Genomic DNA, 16488 nt, shown 5'->3' on the forward strand with positions numbered 1-16488 from the left:
CAATTGTCCAATGATACATAAATTCCCAACCAGAAGCTGTGCCCTGTGGCTCAGTAACACTAGTTTCTAAAATTCTAATCCCTGATCCCTTGTGTAACACTTCAAAAGTCATGTTTGTAATTTCAAAAGAAATAGCATGACTGAAAGCAAGATTTAATTCTCAATATGCCTTTCCCCCCCCCCCCTTAAACACCACATTCACTCAGGATGATTCACACATGTCCCTTTGGGTTCTCCAGTCCTCCAAGCGACTTCTAGTCACACCCAAGTCCACTCCCTTTCCACCAGCAACCTGCCAGGTGACCAGCCTAGTGACTGATCTCATGGCTTTTGTATACATACAGTTCTGTCCATTAGTTTTTTTCAACCCCATACCCTCAGCCATTTCCAACTATATATGAACTCTGACCACTACAGGTGGTCTTGTAATATAGACCAACACAACCCTTCAGTCAGACAGCAGCCCACAAAAATATTGCTTTCTTTTAAAAAACAAAAACAAAAACCAGTACCCGTTAGAGTAAAAGTTTTAAAAACTTCAGTATATATATTTTTAATCAGGATGCATTTAGCTTCCATCCATGGGAAAATGCTGTTCTTTTAAAATAATAATAATAATAATAATAATAATAATAATAATAATAATAATAATTTCATCAGTGTTGAGCCAGATCACACCAATGACAGGAATTTTTTTTTTTTTTTTTTTTTTTTTAGTTACATTTAGGACCCAAGATGGATAATCACCATGAGCCCGCAAGACTTAGAGCGTTGGAGGAAGGAAGTGGCTTTCCCTTCTTAGTGATAGGGTCTAATCCTAAGAGGCCCTGGCTACTTGAGGGTAAAAAACAGAGCATCTTTAAGGCTATCAAACACATCAACTGTTTTTGTTATTTATTTGCCAGTGTTGTGGGGTGACTAGCATAAAAGAGTTAATTACTTCCCAAACCAGTAAGCCAGCCTGAAAACTCTGTAAAAAAACACAAATAAAGTGGAGAAAAACATTTTCAGTGTTGGTGGTGGCATTGAATGGAGAACCCCATGTATGCCAGCCACAAATGAAAGACACTCATTCTATGTGTTTGTGTTTTTATTTTTCAATGTTGTGCTTTCCATCTAAGATTTTTAAAAAAAATATTAATAAAGATAGCCCTAAATATCTACACAAAGAGCCGTGGTGTCAACATATAGGTAAAAGCACAGAGCAGATCCCAGACATATGTCCTTAAAAACGGCCCTTCCACTGAGCCCCTGGCTCCCCGTCTACGTTTGAGAAAACTTATTTAACAAGGAGGCAACGTTTGCCCCCAGTTTTCAATAATTCAGGCTGACTTTTTAACCACTCAAATATGCTGTTTGTTTTCTGCAGGCAGAGCCCTGAAGCAAGACAGTGATGTAAGTGAAGGAGAGAGGGTCTCCGCCAGCTTAGGGCTTGGTGCTTAATGCTTAATCACCCAACACCAGGCTCAGCAACTGTTGACACAAAATAGGTGGAGATCAGGCCTGTGCAAGCAGAAAATACCAGGAAGGCAAACTATATGTAAACACACTCAAGACAGATTTGACAAGAATAGGCCTAAGCCTGACTTGCTGGGGAACTACTAATGTGCAAAGCTCTCCTACCCCTCATAGCTCAATCTGTTTCCCCTTGCAAAGTTCCTTTGAGATGATCAAGAATAACATTTGAAAACTTGAATACATTTTCAGAAGACAGCCAAGACATTCGTCCCCTCGATTCACACAGTGTGAGTTTCAAATCTGCTCCTACATGCAGGATTTATGTAATGTAATATGGTTCTTCTACATACACCTGGAGTGGAGCCAAATGAAGGAGGGGGAAACAGTATGCATATACAACCACAATTCAAAAAGTTATTTCTCCTGACCTACAAAACTCATTCGGAAAAAGCAAATGGGTAGTGCTTAAACAATCTTTTAATCTCTAACTGACACCTGACAACCCATTACTTATAGATTATTAATGTACCCACTAAAAAGTTTGTCATGTACAAAATTGCCAGAGAAAAAGATTGAATGCCTGAGGAAAAAAAAACAAATTTTTCTGTACAATAACTTCAGAAATTTCAAGGCTATTATCTGCTGTGCCCTTCACAGTCTCATAGCACACTGCTAAAAACAACTGATTTATCTTTATTACGACTCCTCAAATGACAGTACACATGTTTTCCATGTCTTGCAATAAAGTTTAATTTCATCTAGTCTTTATTTTACAGTGTTTGATTTGCTTATTATTTAAGATGAGAGAAAGTAGCAACTTTTTAATTAATTTTCTTGGGTCTCTTTATGACAGTGCTCTCCCCCTCCATCCCTGCAGTAGAACCATATTAGATCAGCTTCACGATGCTCACCTGGTTTCATGATGCACTCTACACAGTCTAGAATACAGAGCTATCAGGGGCTAGAGTTCTCACTAACCAGCCCTATGTGTCTACTTTAAAGCACAGGAGGCTGATATCTGTGGAAATAAAACGACCCAAGTAAAGACACACATCTCACTGGTTAGAAGGGAGGGGCATGATTAAACATTTGATTCCTATCTGTTCTTTCTTAGTCCCTCCCCTTACTCCATGACTTGCCTGTGGAAGTGTTGTATTCTCATATGGCTCTTCTGTCACCTGCGGAGACGAGTTTTTTTTTACCTTAGCTAACACGCTTCATAGAACCCACTTCCCGGGCTAAGTTATTGTGCCTCCTCTCCAGTGCTGTGTTCAAACACACTGCAGTCAGTGCACAGCACTCACTCCGGGGGCCCTCACCATCCATTTCTCTGTTTGACTAGATGCTGGTACACCACAAGCCTCTACAGAACGGAAACATCACAAACACAGAATGAAAACAACAAACCTGGCCTAATGAGGTCTTGCAACAAGAACAGCTGACCCATGTGCCATGTTCAGAGTCCATTCCCAAGCCATTCCTTTCCTTCTATGAAAGGAACCAGACATCAAGACACATTGTGAATAGGTCACTCAACGCTGAGCTTCACTGGATGACCTTATAGGTCTCCAAATGCTTCCTCAGCCAGAAGCCTGCACCTCAGGTGGATTGTATAGTCTTGTCTTAATAATTCTGCCTGGGAGGAGAATCTGCAGTGACAAGACACAGAGTTTGTTCTGACTTCCATGATGGAAAAAGTTGAAGTTTCCATCCACCAAGGTAAAGCGATGCCCACCCTTCTTGAGGAGTGTCCGTCTTCAACAGTGTTAAGGACATGACTTTACAGTGGGGGAGAGCTCCCAGAAAGCCAGTGATGTGAAACTTCAGCAAACTATACCAAATAGTCAGAGCAGAAGTCATTTTCTAAGAGAATTGTTTGCAAGATGTTTTTTGTTTTGTTTGTTTTATTTTTAAATTTGCAGACAAAAGCAGTGCCTCTGTTGAACTCCTAAAACTCTATGACATGACAATACCTGGAGGGTTCTAAACTCACAGGCTTTTGCCCTCAGAGCTATTTGCTCAGCTTTCCTTCCAAATAATTCCCTGACTCTCTGACGTCTCGCCAGCCCTATCTCTGGCAATATGCAAGCTAAACATTTTTTGACTGATTTCAATATTTTCTTATGACCAACTAGACAGTATTTTATCTACTGAGTATTACTATTGCTTTAATCTAAGCTGAGAGTAAGTACCTATAAAGGTAATATTATTAGAATTGACACTCAAGGTGAAAAGTATAGCAATTAACTGAGGCTTAAAGACCAACACACTGTGAAATGTTCTTGGGGCTTAATCTGTTTCCATGTCTCCCTTTTTAAAAACACTGCACCTGTTACTCCATTGATCAATTAGGAAGTCTACTTTAAATGTAGGGTACTATGCAATTCTCAAAGGGGTAAGCAGAAGCAGCTGTGTAATAAAATGACCGGGTGTGTGTGAAGTTGCTGCATCCCTAGGTGACTTCCAGCCAGAGAAAATCACTCTACAGTTGCACTTTCATTTTGCACTTGAGTAGCAAACAAATGACCCCAGAGGCTCTCCCACTAAACACTGCTATGGGTTTTTTGTTTTGTTTTGTTTTCCCTTTTCTTTTCTTTTTACATCTGTTTTTTCCTTGTCTTTGTGTCATGCCTCTGCTTAGCTTTATTGACAAAACAATCTGTGCCTAATGTTTAAACAACATCTGTAAAATGTATTATTAAATTACATCAGAAAAAAAGCAGAACAATTCTATGAGACCCACTGACCCCTATTGATTTTTAGATCCCAGAAGCTGGAAGGATAATTTGTGAATGTTTTAACATTTACATCTAAACATGTCTCTATATTTATAGAATCTTTGATTACTTATAAAAGTATTTGCTACATTACTACTATAATTCAGAAATAAACTTGACCTTTAATGGTTGAATCTATTATAGTAAATATCAGATTTTTCTAAAAATAAGATTCCAGTTTTACCTGCCTACAATGAAAGAATCTAGCTCCCCACCCCATGTGTAACAAATGGTAAGTGATGCCTGACCACTTGGCAGTTTTAAGGGCAATAGATGAAGGACCTGGGAAGATCCAGTATGATTCTAAAAAATAAAAATCTATCAAGGACACTAGTTCTGATATCTTATCAGAAGTTAGGGTGCAGCCTAGAATTTTATACACCCAATTGATAGAAAGGGGTTTTCTCTCTATACACATGCCAGATTTCATATATACTATGTTTTTCACACAAAATGTAACACAAAGAGATAATTGTTTAACATCAGGCCCATCTGGGAGAGTGTGTGCATGAAAAGTAGTAAGCCAAAGAACTAGAACGTTTGCTCTGTGCACTCTGGGCTGTAACTCTGCTAAGAGAGGAAGTGTCCCAGGTTCCCAGCCAGTGCTGTACAACATAAGACACAGACATCAGCTTTTGTCACAGGGGACTCCCTGGTCTTCAGCATGGCCCCAAAATACATAAATGAGATTTTATTCGACCATTTTCCACTCATACTTTCAATGTATAAAAGTTGATCTACTAAAGATAAAAAAGAAAACTCAAATATTGACTTTGAGTTTATGCATGTATGCACATATTCATGTATGTGCATGTTTTCTTTAAACATCTGACTAGAGGGTAGGGAGTCAGGGGCAGACAAAAACAAATTGTGTACACTTAAAAAATTCTCAAACAATAAGTAAAAACACATTTTATAAAATACTTGAATACTGAAATTATATTTTGTGTGTGTATAGCCCTGGCTATCCTGGAACTCACTCTCTAGATCAGACTGACATCTAACTTAAAGAGATCCACCTATCTCTGCCTCCCAAGTGCTGGGATTAAAGATGTGCGCTACCACTGCCTGACTCTGAGATGGCATTTTAAATCCCTGACTATATGTATTAAATATTTAAAAACATGAAGAGCCATCTACGCCAAAACTTAAAATATTTCTACCTCAAATGAAAAAAAAAAAAAGTTCAGGACATTGACATTGTTCTCAGAAGTATTTGTCACAACAACAATGAAAAAAACAAAGATGGAAAGTTCTCAAATGTTAATTTTACCAGTTCTCAATGAGTTTATATCATGAAAGAGCAAAGGCGAAGGAGATACAAGCATATGGAGCAGGCTATATATATCACAATTGACCACACTCTGAGTTTAAACTTCTCACAGCATTGAAATACCCAGGCAACCAGTCATAGCATTTTTGACTTGGAAAGGCCATGCAATATCTCCTTAAATAAAATTATGTATTTTAAAAAAAATTAATATTTTAATATTCTGAATTATTTGAATAATTGCCCCAGATCTCACCAAATATGTTGGCATAGATTGAGTCCACAACCTCTCATGTGATAAATATTCCATTCCATTTCAGGGCTCTAATGCCAACCATGTTAAGATCCTTGCTCTCTATTTAGATTCTGACCAGTAAAATAAATATGGGTATTTGCAATTACATTTTTATCTCTGTTTTCTCTCATCAAATCCATCGTATTGTTTTACAGTGTGGTTCTCCCACTTCCCCAATCCCCACCCATTTTAGTCTTAGTCACCTAACATGTAGTATATCCTTATGCCAACAAAAAGACACAAAACGGGTTTAGTGGTGGGTGTGAAAGAACAGTGCCCCAAGGTCCCTGTTGCATTTTGTAGTTGATGCCTCACTAAAGCTGCACCAGCTAAGGTTCCTATGACAAGCTAGCAACTAGACATGAGTTTATAGCTTTTACTTAACATATTGTGCATTTCAATACATTATGTTGCTGCCAATAATTATGACTGATCTACACCCAACCTGCCCTTCAGCATTTTATGAAACATCTTCAGCAGTGACTCATAGCATATACAAAAATTTACATGTGTGTTAACAAGTTTTAAGAAATCCAAGAAGGACAGACTTTTTTTTTTTTTTAAAGTTGTATCTAAATGAAGAGGAAGTCTTAAGACATTAATGATCAATTTTTGAGTTAGGATTTCTAGAACAAAATAACATCATGGGAAAATATTTATTTGCAGGCTGTCAAAAAAGTTTCATGTGTTTTTAGTAAGTGAAGTAAAAGGAGAACACACTCTACTTTCTCTGCCTTTTAGTCTTCAAACAGGCTGTGGTTTAAGATTCTACAACACCTTTAGTTTCTAAAAGGTACCACCTTTATTTGCATGCTATTTCCTACCTAAAGCCTAAAGAAACATGTCTATTTCCAGTTTTTTTGTATGTTTGTTTTGTATGTGTGGCTTTTTTTGTTTGGCTTGGTTTGGTTTGGTTTTTCAAGACAAGCTTTTTGGTGTAGCCCTGGCTGTCCTGTAACTCACTCTATAGGCCAGGCTGGCCTTGAACTCAGAGACCTGCCCACCTCTGTCTCCTGAGGGCTGGGATTAAAGGAGTGCACCACTGCAGCATCCCCAGCTTCTTAAAAAGAGAAGGCTTGGGAAAAGTTAAACTTCAATCAATATGTGAATGCCATTACTCACCACACTTCAACAACAATCCATCTCGGATATTTTAGGCTTTTTTGAGACATTCTCTCCAGGAAAATTGTCAATGAGGTCAGAGGAATTGACAAATGCAACACCACTGAGGTATAGGGAAGAGCCATTTCCACACTCAGAAAGGACAAGGCAAAAGGAGAGAGCCACACACTCTGTCCCATGTGGAAAAGTGAAAGTGATCTTGAAGTTACCTATCTGCAGAGTTGAACTTCAGCCTTAAGTCTGCACATACTTCGAAAACTGTTTCATAGCTTTCTAATTCCAAGTCGCCCTTCTCTTCCCTCCAACTACCGAAGTGAAGATGTAAAGCTGTGCTCAGTGGCTGATGAAGACCTGCAGCTCCTTGCTAGATCTTGTGCAGAGAATGTAGGGGAATGGTGGGTTCTAAACATTGCCTGGAACCACAGAAGGCCCTTTTACCCCTGCATTCACAGGCAATGTTCCACCAGACAGGTGTTACACAGAAGAATGTGTTGAATTTATTCTGGTAACTATGTTTACGAATAGAGTTTGCTAGCAACATTGAGGACGAAGAGAGATGGCATGTATGATAGACAGCCAGCTCCTTAGTGCTTCTTACTATGAGCTCAGCCTGCCACTCCTTTACATCCACCAAAGAACATTTCCCAAGGAGATGCCCCATTTCAACAGTTTTCATTACACTGTGACTGTTTCACCATCACTTTAAGTCCAAGAACATGATCGTGGGTGTGCATATAAAACTCACTGTTTCCCTTATGGTATTATTAAGAACCTCTGAAAGATCCACTTCAAACAAGCAGTATCAACGGTCTTGAAGACTTCAAGACAACAGCAGATAAAAATAGGCAAACAGCAAAACTTCCAAGGCAACAGAACTTAACATATTTAGATACGGTATGAGTTCTGTGGGTTCCCTATCCACCTATCCACTAAGAGGACTGCAAACATTGATCTCTGAAGGCTGTGGTAAGGTCATAGAAATTGATAACCCTTATAAGCAAAGCTCATGTGAGTCTGTCTGTGTCTTGTAGATAGTGCACTTTGTAAATTAATCCTCCAAAGGCAAATATAGCATAAGTAGCTTGTTATCGCTAAAACACTGAGTTGAGGAATACATGGGATTATATTGACAGAAATTACATTTTCTGTAATGGGGTTTAATATATCTGAAATATCTCCCAAAGGCTTGAGGCTCTCTAATAGTGAAGGGTCTGTTAATGTGAGTACAATGGACATCAAGAACAAATGTATTCACCAAAATGGATTAGGCTATGTAATCAGAGATTCTGTAATATTAATCTTTGACACCTATTGAACAGAAAGAAATACTCATTCCTACAAACTGTCACTCTCAGTTTCCTCTTTTCTCCATCAGGTTTTGAGGCTTTTCTGGATTTTACTTCAAAGAAGATAAGATTTCCCCACTATAAACACTGATCTGAAAATATTAGGATGGTTAATTAGATATCCTCAGTTTTAGAGGAGATTGGATTTCAATACCCTTCAAATATGACAGTAGGCCTGACTGATGATCTTAACATGCCTTTTAGCACAGTCACAAAAGGCAATAAATCACACTTTCCCAGAGCCTCAGTGCCATGTTGCTGGACATTTAGTCTGAATATTGTTGGCCAGTACTCGGTGCATAACCTCAGCTTTACACCAGATGAGGAATGTATACTTTACTTAGAAATAATAGCTTTGAATAGCCCTCAGCTACATCAGGCTGTAAAGACCTTCAGAGAAGAAGACAACTTTCCCCTCTTCAGTATTTGAGTGTGAAGAGAACACCAGGTACCCTTCCAATGGATAACCCTAACAAAAGCTAATTGGATTAGTTTCTCAGTGAATTTAAGACAGTTGTGTAGCAATGATAGATTTTCTTCTTTTACAGATTTCAGAGCCAGAGTGAGTATCCACCCAACACACTCATCCTATGCATAAAACCTATTGATTCATAAAGAAGGTGGAAGGCAACATATTCTATTTTTCACATTAGAAAGCACTCCTCCACATCAGTCCAGTTTGTTTCTACCTTTGGATCAGCAAGCCACTAGGGAAAGCAGCAGCAACTAGGTGTGTCTTCTTCAAGCAATACATTAACTACAGGTTGCCAGAGGGGGGAACAGACAGTGTGTAAACTCTAGCCAAATTACTCACCAATTGTTCACTTGAAGAATGGTGAGGCCTGTGTCTTGTGCCAACTGCTTTTTCTGTTCTTCAGAAGGGTAAGGGTGCTGAAAGAGATCAAAAAAGGTATGTGTACAGCAAGCAATGTTTATACCATTTTGTCAATAACCTAAGTGTCTAGTGAAGTCTATAATTAAAGGTAAAAATGCTGAGGTATGTCACTCTTATTAATGGAATACTACATCATCTAATTAATGGCAGTAAAAGACAAGCCAATTACAAAGATTAGTGAAGTGTATAATGTCTATTTAGGATACTTGCAGAACCTTGATACTTTACCCTTTAACAAGTTTATTTGTTGCAAGGCTAGAAAGTTTAGTGTGGACTTCACTGTGTTTTATCAGATATATATATATATATATATATATATATATATATGTCAGACATATATATAGGTATATATATATGTGTGTATATATATATATATATATATATAGAGAGAGAGAGAGAGAGAGAGAGAGAGAAAGAGAGAGAGAGAATACTCTATAGATATGAGAGAGTGTGGAGTCCCAGCCCCAGGCTCCCATGGCTGTGCCTTCCCCTCGGCATCTTTCTCTCCATCATGGACTGTAGCACCTCAAAGGGTGAGCCAAAACAAATCCTTTCCCAAGGAATTGCTTTTGCCATGATTTGTTGTTGCTTCTTTTTCCTTTCTTTTTTTCTTTTGCCCACAGTGGTAAGAAAAGCAACTAGTACAGTTTCTTTCCACATCTGAAAGTCAGCATATTCTAGAATTCTATATAAAGGCCAACAAAATGTCAAAGGCCATAATGTCACATACTAAGAACAAACACAGCTCTGTTGATCTTGAGGAGGAGAATACAAAAATATTAATTGCATAATTAAAGGATAAAATGAACTGGGAATTCTAGTAAAATTTTTGTTTTGTGGAAACACTTTCTGTTCAGTTGTCAAGTGCATCTAAACTGAAACATACATTTCTAAAGTACAGGAGAGAATCTGGAGGTGTGGTTTCCACCTGTGGAGATGCTGGCTGGTGTGAAAGGTTGCTTTCCTATAAATTCTCCCCAGATAAAGTCCTGGCAGTCAGTCCTCTATTCTTAATCCCATTATGAATGAGAGAAGTCACCCTCAAGATTGAATTTAACTACGTGTGCCATGGAAACTAAATTCTGGTCTATTGGATGAAAATTAACATAGCTTTTAATCTCATTAATAACGTCTAGTCAGACGTTTAAGAAATCGCTAATGACCACATCAGTGCTTTTTACATGTAACTTTAAATATATCCTATACACATGGGACATGCTTGTGGGATATAGTGATTTTCTCCATAAGCATTGCCTTTGATTGCCACTTAATCAGTAAATACACAATTAGAATGAGAATTCATGGAATATAGTGCCTTTCTGTAAAGAACTTCAGGTATATTTCAGACAAGATGATAATTAACCCCAGTAGGTCTCCAGGGGAAAGGACAGCCAATAGTGATAGTTCCTTCTTCTCTCCCAGAATCTAAGTCTTCAAACACTTCCACACTGCTTACATAATCTGCACAGCCAGCCATCAGCTCCACCCTTTCAGAGCCACTGGCATCTCACCTAATACTTCCTCTCATCCAGCCACACTGTTCTCATTTCTACTCTTCCATCATACCAAGGTTCCCCCCCCCACTACATTTCTCAATGTCTCTGTCAGGGTTCAGCTCAAGGTCAGGTAAACACACCCTGACACACACACCCACAAACCCGCACCCACATAAGCACACACACATGCATACACACCCAAACACGTGCACACATACACACACACACACACACGCACAAACACACAAACACGCACATGCACACACCACACCACACCACACCACATGCAGACACATCTCATCTCACATTAACCTTCCCCCAACTCCCTGATAACAAAGGTCATTCTCTGAAGCCTTTTACTGAATCTGTTTGCTGGTTGGTGTGTCTTTTCACCCAAGTACCAGTTTGAAATGCATTGCTTTATTATTCATCATCCTCAAAGTCCAGATAGGTTTGCAATGGAAAATTAGCAACTATAGTTTGAATAAAAAGAATAACTTACAAAGATACTATCTGTTTAGATTCAACACCAAAACAGGTAATAAAGTATCTTTCAGAGCCCAGAGAAAGTGTAAGCATCCACACAAGTATGTGCTTTGCTTCAATTCTAAAAGTGGCGTTGACTCATGTATTCAAGCCATAATGAGCTAGGGCCACACACAACATAAAACCAGGTCTCAGGACCAGTACAAAACTAAACACCACTCAATACCTTATGTTTAAGACTTAATTCCTATTGTATAAAAGCATGCCACACAATTCTCATCAAATGAATCTCTTTTCTTAGAAACAGAACACTGAATTAGAATTTTATATGTACAGAAATTCTGTGTCTATACTAGTTGAAAAATTGTATATACTATAAATGACTCCATTAGAGCATATAAATTATGCTGCACTTACTAATTATAAGACTTTGAACATGAACAACTTTTATAACCATCAATTTTGTTACGAGTCCTAGGATCCATTGAAGTTCAAGACTTCGCCTATTAGCAGCTCTAAACAGTAGTGCCCAATAAGAATTACAAACTAGATTCTGAAATGTGAAATCTTCTTTTAAAAAAAATCTTGCCTTCATTTTTGTGTATGCATGCATGCACATGTGTGTCTGTACCTGTGTGTGTGTGTGTGTGTGTCTGTCTGTCTGTCTGTCTGTGTGTCTGTGTGTGTGTAGATGCACACCACTATATACATGTAGAGGTCAGAGAACAACTTGCAGAATTGGTTCTCATTTTATGCCAAGTGGGATCCAGAAATTGAACATATGTTATCAGGGGCCTTTACCATCTAATCAGTCCCAAATACTCATTTTTTAATACCCAGTTGTTGATGCTATTTTCATATAAAGTTGTTATAAACACATACACTTGGGCATTCTGATCTATAACATTTTCCACAATACTATTTGCTTACAGTTTTCTAGGTTCTAGGAAAGTTTCTTTCTATTATTTTTCAGTAGAGTTAATAAATATGTCTATCCTCACTCTTCAGCAGCATCTTTTGCCTTGTCTTGTTGTCTTAATGCTAGTACCCAAACTAGATGGAAAAAATTAGTATTTGTGCCATTCATTTTTAGCTACTTTGAAAATTGAGAATTGTCACAGCAATTTCCCTATTCTGTGTTTTTCAAGAGTATTTTTGCATGCTTGTTTGTGAGCAAGCTTTACATTCATTCTTATAAGACAAATGGAATTCACATTTTATTTATGCAAATGGTGTCAGAAAAATTCTCCTTGGGTCATTAAAGTTACCTGAATCATTACAGCTCCAAAGAGCTGCAATGCAGATCTCCAAATTCATAGCAAGTATCAGTTGTTTCTTCATATTGCGTAGTTTCTGATTTCATAATTTAAATATCACAAAATGAGAAAGGTCTAGTTTTTTTTTCTTTTCCTCTGTCACTTTTCATGTGATCTGATTTTAAGTAATTGGAACAAACTGTGTCTAATTTCATGCAGCATAATTGCTAGGCAGCCTCAAGCTATAGAAACCCAGCACTCTGTCTCCATTAAGCAATTTTCAGCTCTTTGGGATATATTTTTTATGTAGATATGAATGAGTCTGGATAAAATTAAATGTCACAATAATTTGGACATTATTAATAAGAGATGTATGCCAACCAGTAGGCATTGTATCTGTGTATGTGTGTGTGTACACTAAGTTGAATGTGAATAGATAGATAGATAGATAGATAGATAGATAGATAGATAGATAAGATAGATAAATAGATAGATATGGATAGAGGTAGAGATGATAGAGATATAGAGATTAATTAACTAATTAATTAATTAACTAATTAATTAATTCTAGACCATGTGCACACTGGGAAATCAGCAAATTCCTTGTCTATGGTGAAGGAGCCATGTTTTTCTTTCTTTTCTTGATTCTTGGCCTTAGTGTTCCATAAATTCTGAATTCCTTTTTTTTTTAAGATCTATATTTCCAAAACCACATGAAAACTATGACTCCAAGTAGCTGATACCTACTCAAGTAAAAATTCACAGAAAAATAGGCTTCTAAATATAAGCCTGCGTAGTTTAACTATCTCAAATCCTATGACTCTTGCTTACCTAGGCTGCTTGTAGATAGTAAGAGTCATGTCTTTGTAGAGGTAGAAAAATGGCCTGGCCAAAGCAACAACAAACAAACAAACCCATGAGCCACAGGCAAGACTTGTGGAAAATCACTCACAGCCCTGTTGTGTTTGCCCACATGGTGAATGAGGACACTCAATAGGCAAAAGCAGAAGCCATCAAGGATTCCCAAACGGTGCCAGTTTAGGGAGAAAGGGGTAAATTCATTCCAAACCCTTTGTATCTAAAGGGTTCCATTTCTTTTTGGCATTTCTCTGGGCACCTATCCTTTACTGCATCTAAATGACAAGGGCACTGGTTGAGAAAAGATCAGTGGGTTCTTGTGAAGGAAGGACTTATTGCACTGGCCTGATATACCAATCAACTTAATCACTTTGGGATATCAAAGCAAATTTGACCACCATCCAACAGACAGTGAGGGAGACCTTGCAGTTGCTGTGTACATTAGCCTTGTGCCATTATCTCTTAAAAGCTTAATTATTTGCAAACAATTGATCAAGATGGGAATTTGAGAAAGGATATGCAAGGGCCACTGGGAGACCTGCAAAGCATTAAGAGAGCAAATGAAATTACCTCTAGATCCTACAATAAGAATTAACGATTGAGAAGGGAGAGCTAGGCGGTGTGGTAGCTGCAAGGGCTCTGTCTGGAGTGCTTTCCATTTGATCTGCATTAACACCTCAGGACTGAGTGAAAGCCATAAAACAGTGATTATGTATGGGCAAATCTGACCCTCCCTTCCAGCATTCAACCTGCACATAAGCATCAGTCTAGTTTCACTGGGGAGAGCAGAGATGTGGGACTCAAAAGGGAAACCGGTCACTTGTAAAGAATGGAACCCAGCAATGGGGAAAAGGCCACAAAATGACCATCATCATTTCCATAATCAGCAGCCTGATTTCCAAACCATTTGCTACTCTTCATGTGTTTCTAGACACACAGAATGACTTCTAATAGTGACATAGTATAGAACAATTGCCTTACAGATTTTTCAAAGCACAAAATGATCCCCAGCATAGTGTCCTGCATAACTGTAATAAAGAATGTCTGACCAAAAAAAAAAAAAAAAAAAAAAAACCCTAAAAATAGTTTGTATTAAACTTTAGTCTGAACTGTCATTTTTACTGGCCACAAGGAATAGAAGATTACAGAAAGAAAATGGTAACTCTCTAAAGAAAATTCATCTTAGCGCAATTCTACTTTTATTTATTAAGGTTGGCACGGGAGACCCTCCCATAGTGATGATGGTTATCTGGTATTTACGAGTTTACAATGCTTTGGGAGAGAATTTATTTATTTAAACAATCAAGCACCCTTTTCAGATGAGCATCAATGGGAAGAGACAGAAACTCCACAGTACACACAGATGGAAAATGTCCAGCCTTATATCGTAAAGACATCCTGGACCAAATGGGCTTCTTTCATCAAAATGTCCACCCCTGGCTGCAAATGTGGATGCCAAGACAGTGATGAACTTTATCTTATCTGCCCTGGTAACCAAGTTTCAATAACATCCCCTCCCTCACCTCCTTACCCACTCAAACAGCACATTGTAATGGCGGCAGAAAATCTGAAAATAATCCTCTACAGGGCTCTCCGGTGAGATAATGGAAGGCTACACTGCCCCTTCTCAAGCCTCAGATTAGTAATTTCTTGTGACACACAAGTGCCTCTATATGGAAACTGCAAAACAGCTATAACAAAGCAATAGAGGTAGAAGCAATTTTCAAGCAAAATGTTACACACTATACTTTAAAAGGTATGGGAATGGGTACTAGAGGGGCCCATCTAACACGAGGAATTATGGCAACTGTCCAATATCAGCCTTATCAAGGCAATGCTCTGTGGCTTGGCTGAATTTGTTGGAAGAACAATTTCAGAACTTCTTTTATCCTTTTTCCTCCAGCCTTGTGCCTCCTCCACAGCTAAGTTTAATGCATTAATATAAGTTGACCTTGAGCTAAACTCTGGTATGTGATAGAGAGATACTCCCTTTTAAAAACAGAGGGGAACTACCATATGGCTTTTAACCATTAGATCTCTGCATTCTGTTCAAACTTCTGAGTTTACCCCTTTTTGCCACTAAGGAACTAGGAGATCCAAATTAAAATACACAGCTATGTGTTTGAGCTCTAAGAAGGTAAGCAGAAATTTGGTAACCAAGTAGAACTATATCTGGTTAACCTAATTTTTTTGCATATCAAAATTTCTCTCACTTTAAATAGATTTGCAGTCATTTTCCCCTTATGCATTGACTATGAATAGCTTACACTGTGACAATTACATTGATCTAGGATACTTTTTTCCTTAAAAAAAAATCCATAATGCTTCCCTATTGTCTTTCAGCTTTATGAATTAGTTTTACTGTTTCAGTGAATGCTTTTTTTGTCTTCTGACTGCACATTATCAAAGAGACACTTTGTGCCTTGCATTTACATTACAAAAGCAGCGCCCTGTGCAGTGGAGTAGCCTAGGCTGAATGCATAGCAGTTGTGTCCTGCATCCTCACACAGGCAGAGCTCAAAAGAGAACGAAGGAGTGCGAGTGCTGCCTAAGAAGTCAAAGAATACCTGGAGCATCATCAGTGACGTTGTAAATTTTGACCTGTTTTCTTAATGTTCTGCCAATGTCTTGAGTCTGCCCTGCCCGCTTGTCCCCACTAAATGTGCTGTTTACTGTCAGGTACAGGCTTTCTCTGAAAGTTAGTTGAGTCACCATGCAGACAACCTCTCTGGACATCTTGTCCATTGAGCAGGGTTATATATAGTAAGTGGAGGTGTGTGAGTAGCAAAAGTCACCTAAGAGTATCTGTGGCCTTGATCTTATCACTTGAGAATGACGAAGCAGGGGGAAAGGTAAAACGTTGGAGAATATTTCACCACAATCTTTATTTCTTGCACTAATGCGATTATATTTTTAATTCCTAGGAAAACAGTATCATTGCCAATTATGAGGCCAATATTAAATGCCTTGCCTGCTTTGCTTAACTGATCTTTTAATTTCTTTAAAATATAAATTAAAAATAAATAAAATGCTAAAAGAAGACATGTGTTATTGGATTGGGATAACATTAGCCTTTGTCCTGTTGTTTTTTCTTACAATAATGACAGTCTAGCATAATGGTTGCTTCAATCCATTCTTCAGTAGCTGCGTTACAGAAAGCACATTAAGTACATGCAGGAAAGATAAAATGTAGGACTCTAAATTAGCAATGACTTATATACCTTCCTAG

The 16488-nt window shown here is 38.1% G+C and overlaps 1 protein-coding gene across 4 annotated transcripts in view; it reads right to left on the bottom strand.

Annotated features, from left to right (window-relative positions):
- Meis1 (Meis homeobox 1) overlaps window positions 1-16488 on the bottom strand; it is a 367579-nt gene that overhangs the window by 15709 nt on the left and 335382 nt on the right. For all 4 annotated transcript variants that reach the window (XM_051200488.1, XM_051200487.1, XM_051200490.1 and 1 more), the window contains one exon: window positions 9083-9159. In XM_051200488.1, coding sequence (XP_051056445.1) covers window positions 9083-9159 — 77 coding nt within the window. The remainder of the gene's footprint in view (window positions 1-9082; window positions 9160-16488) is intronic.

Source organism: Phodopus roborovskii, unplaced genomic scaffold (genome assembly GCF_943737965.1).
Source record: "Phodopus roborovskii unplaced genomic scaffold, PHOROB, whole genome shotgun sequence".
In the NCBI taxonomy this organism is placed as follows: Eukaryota; Metazoa; Chordata; class Mammalia; order Rodentia; family Cricetidae; genus Phodopus; species Phodopus roborovskii.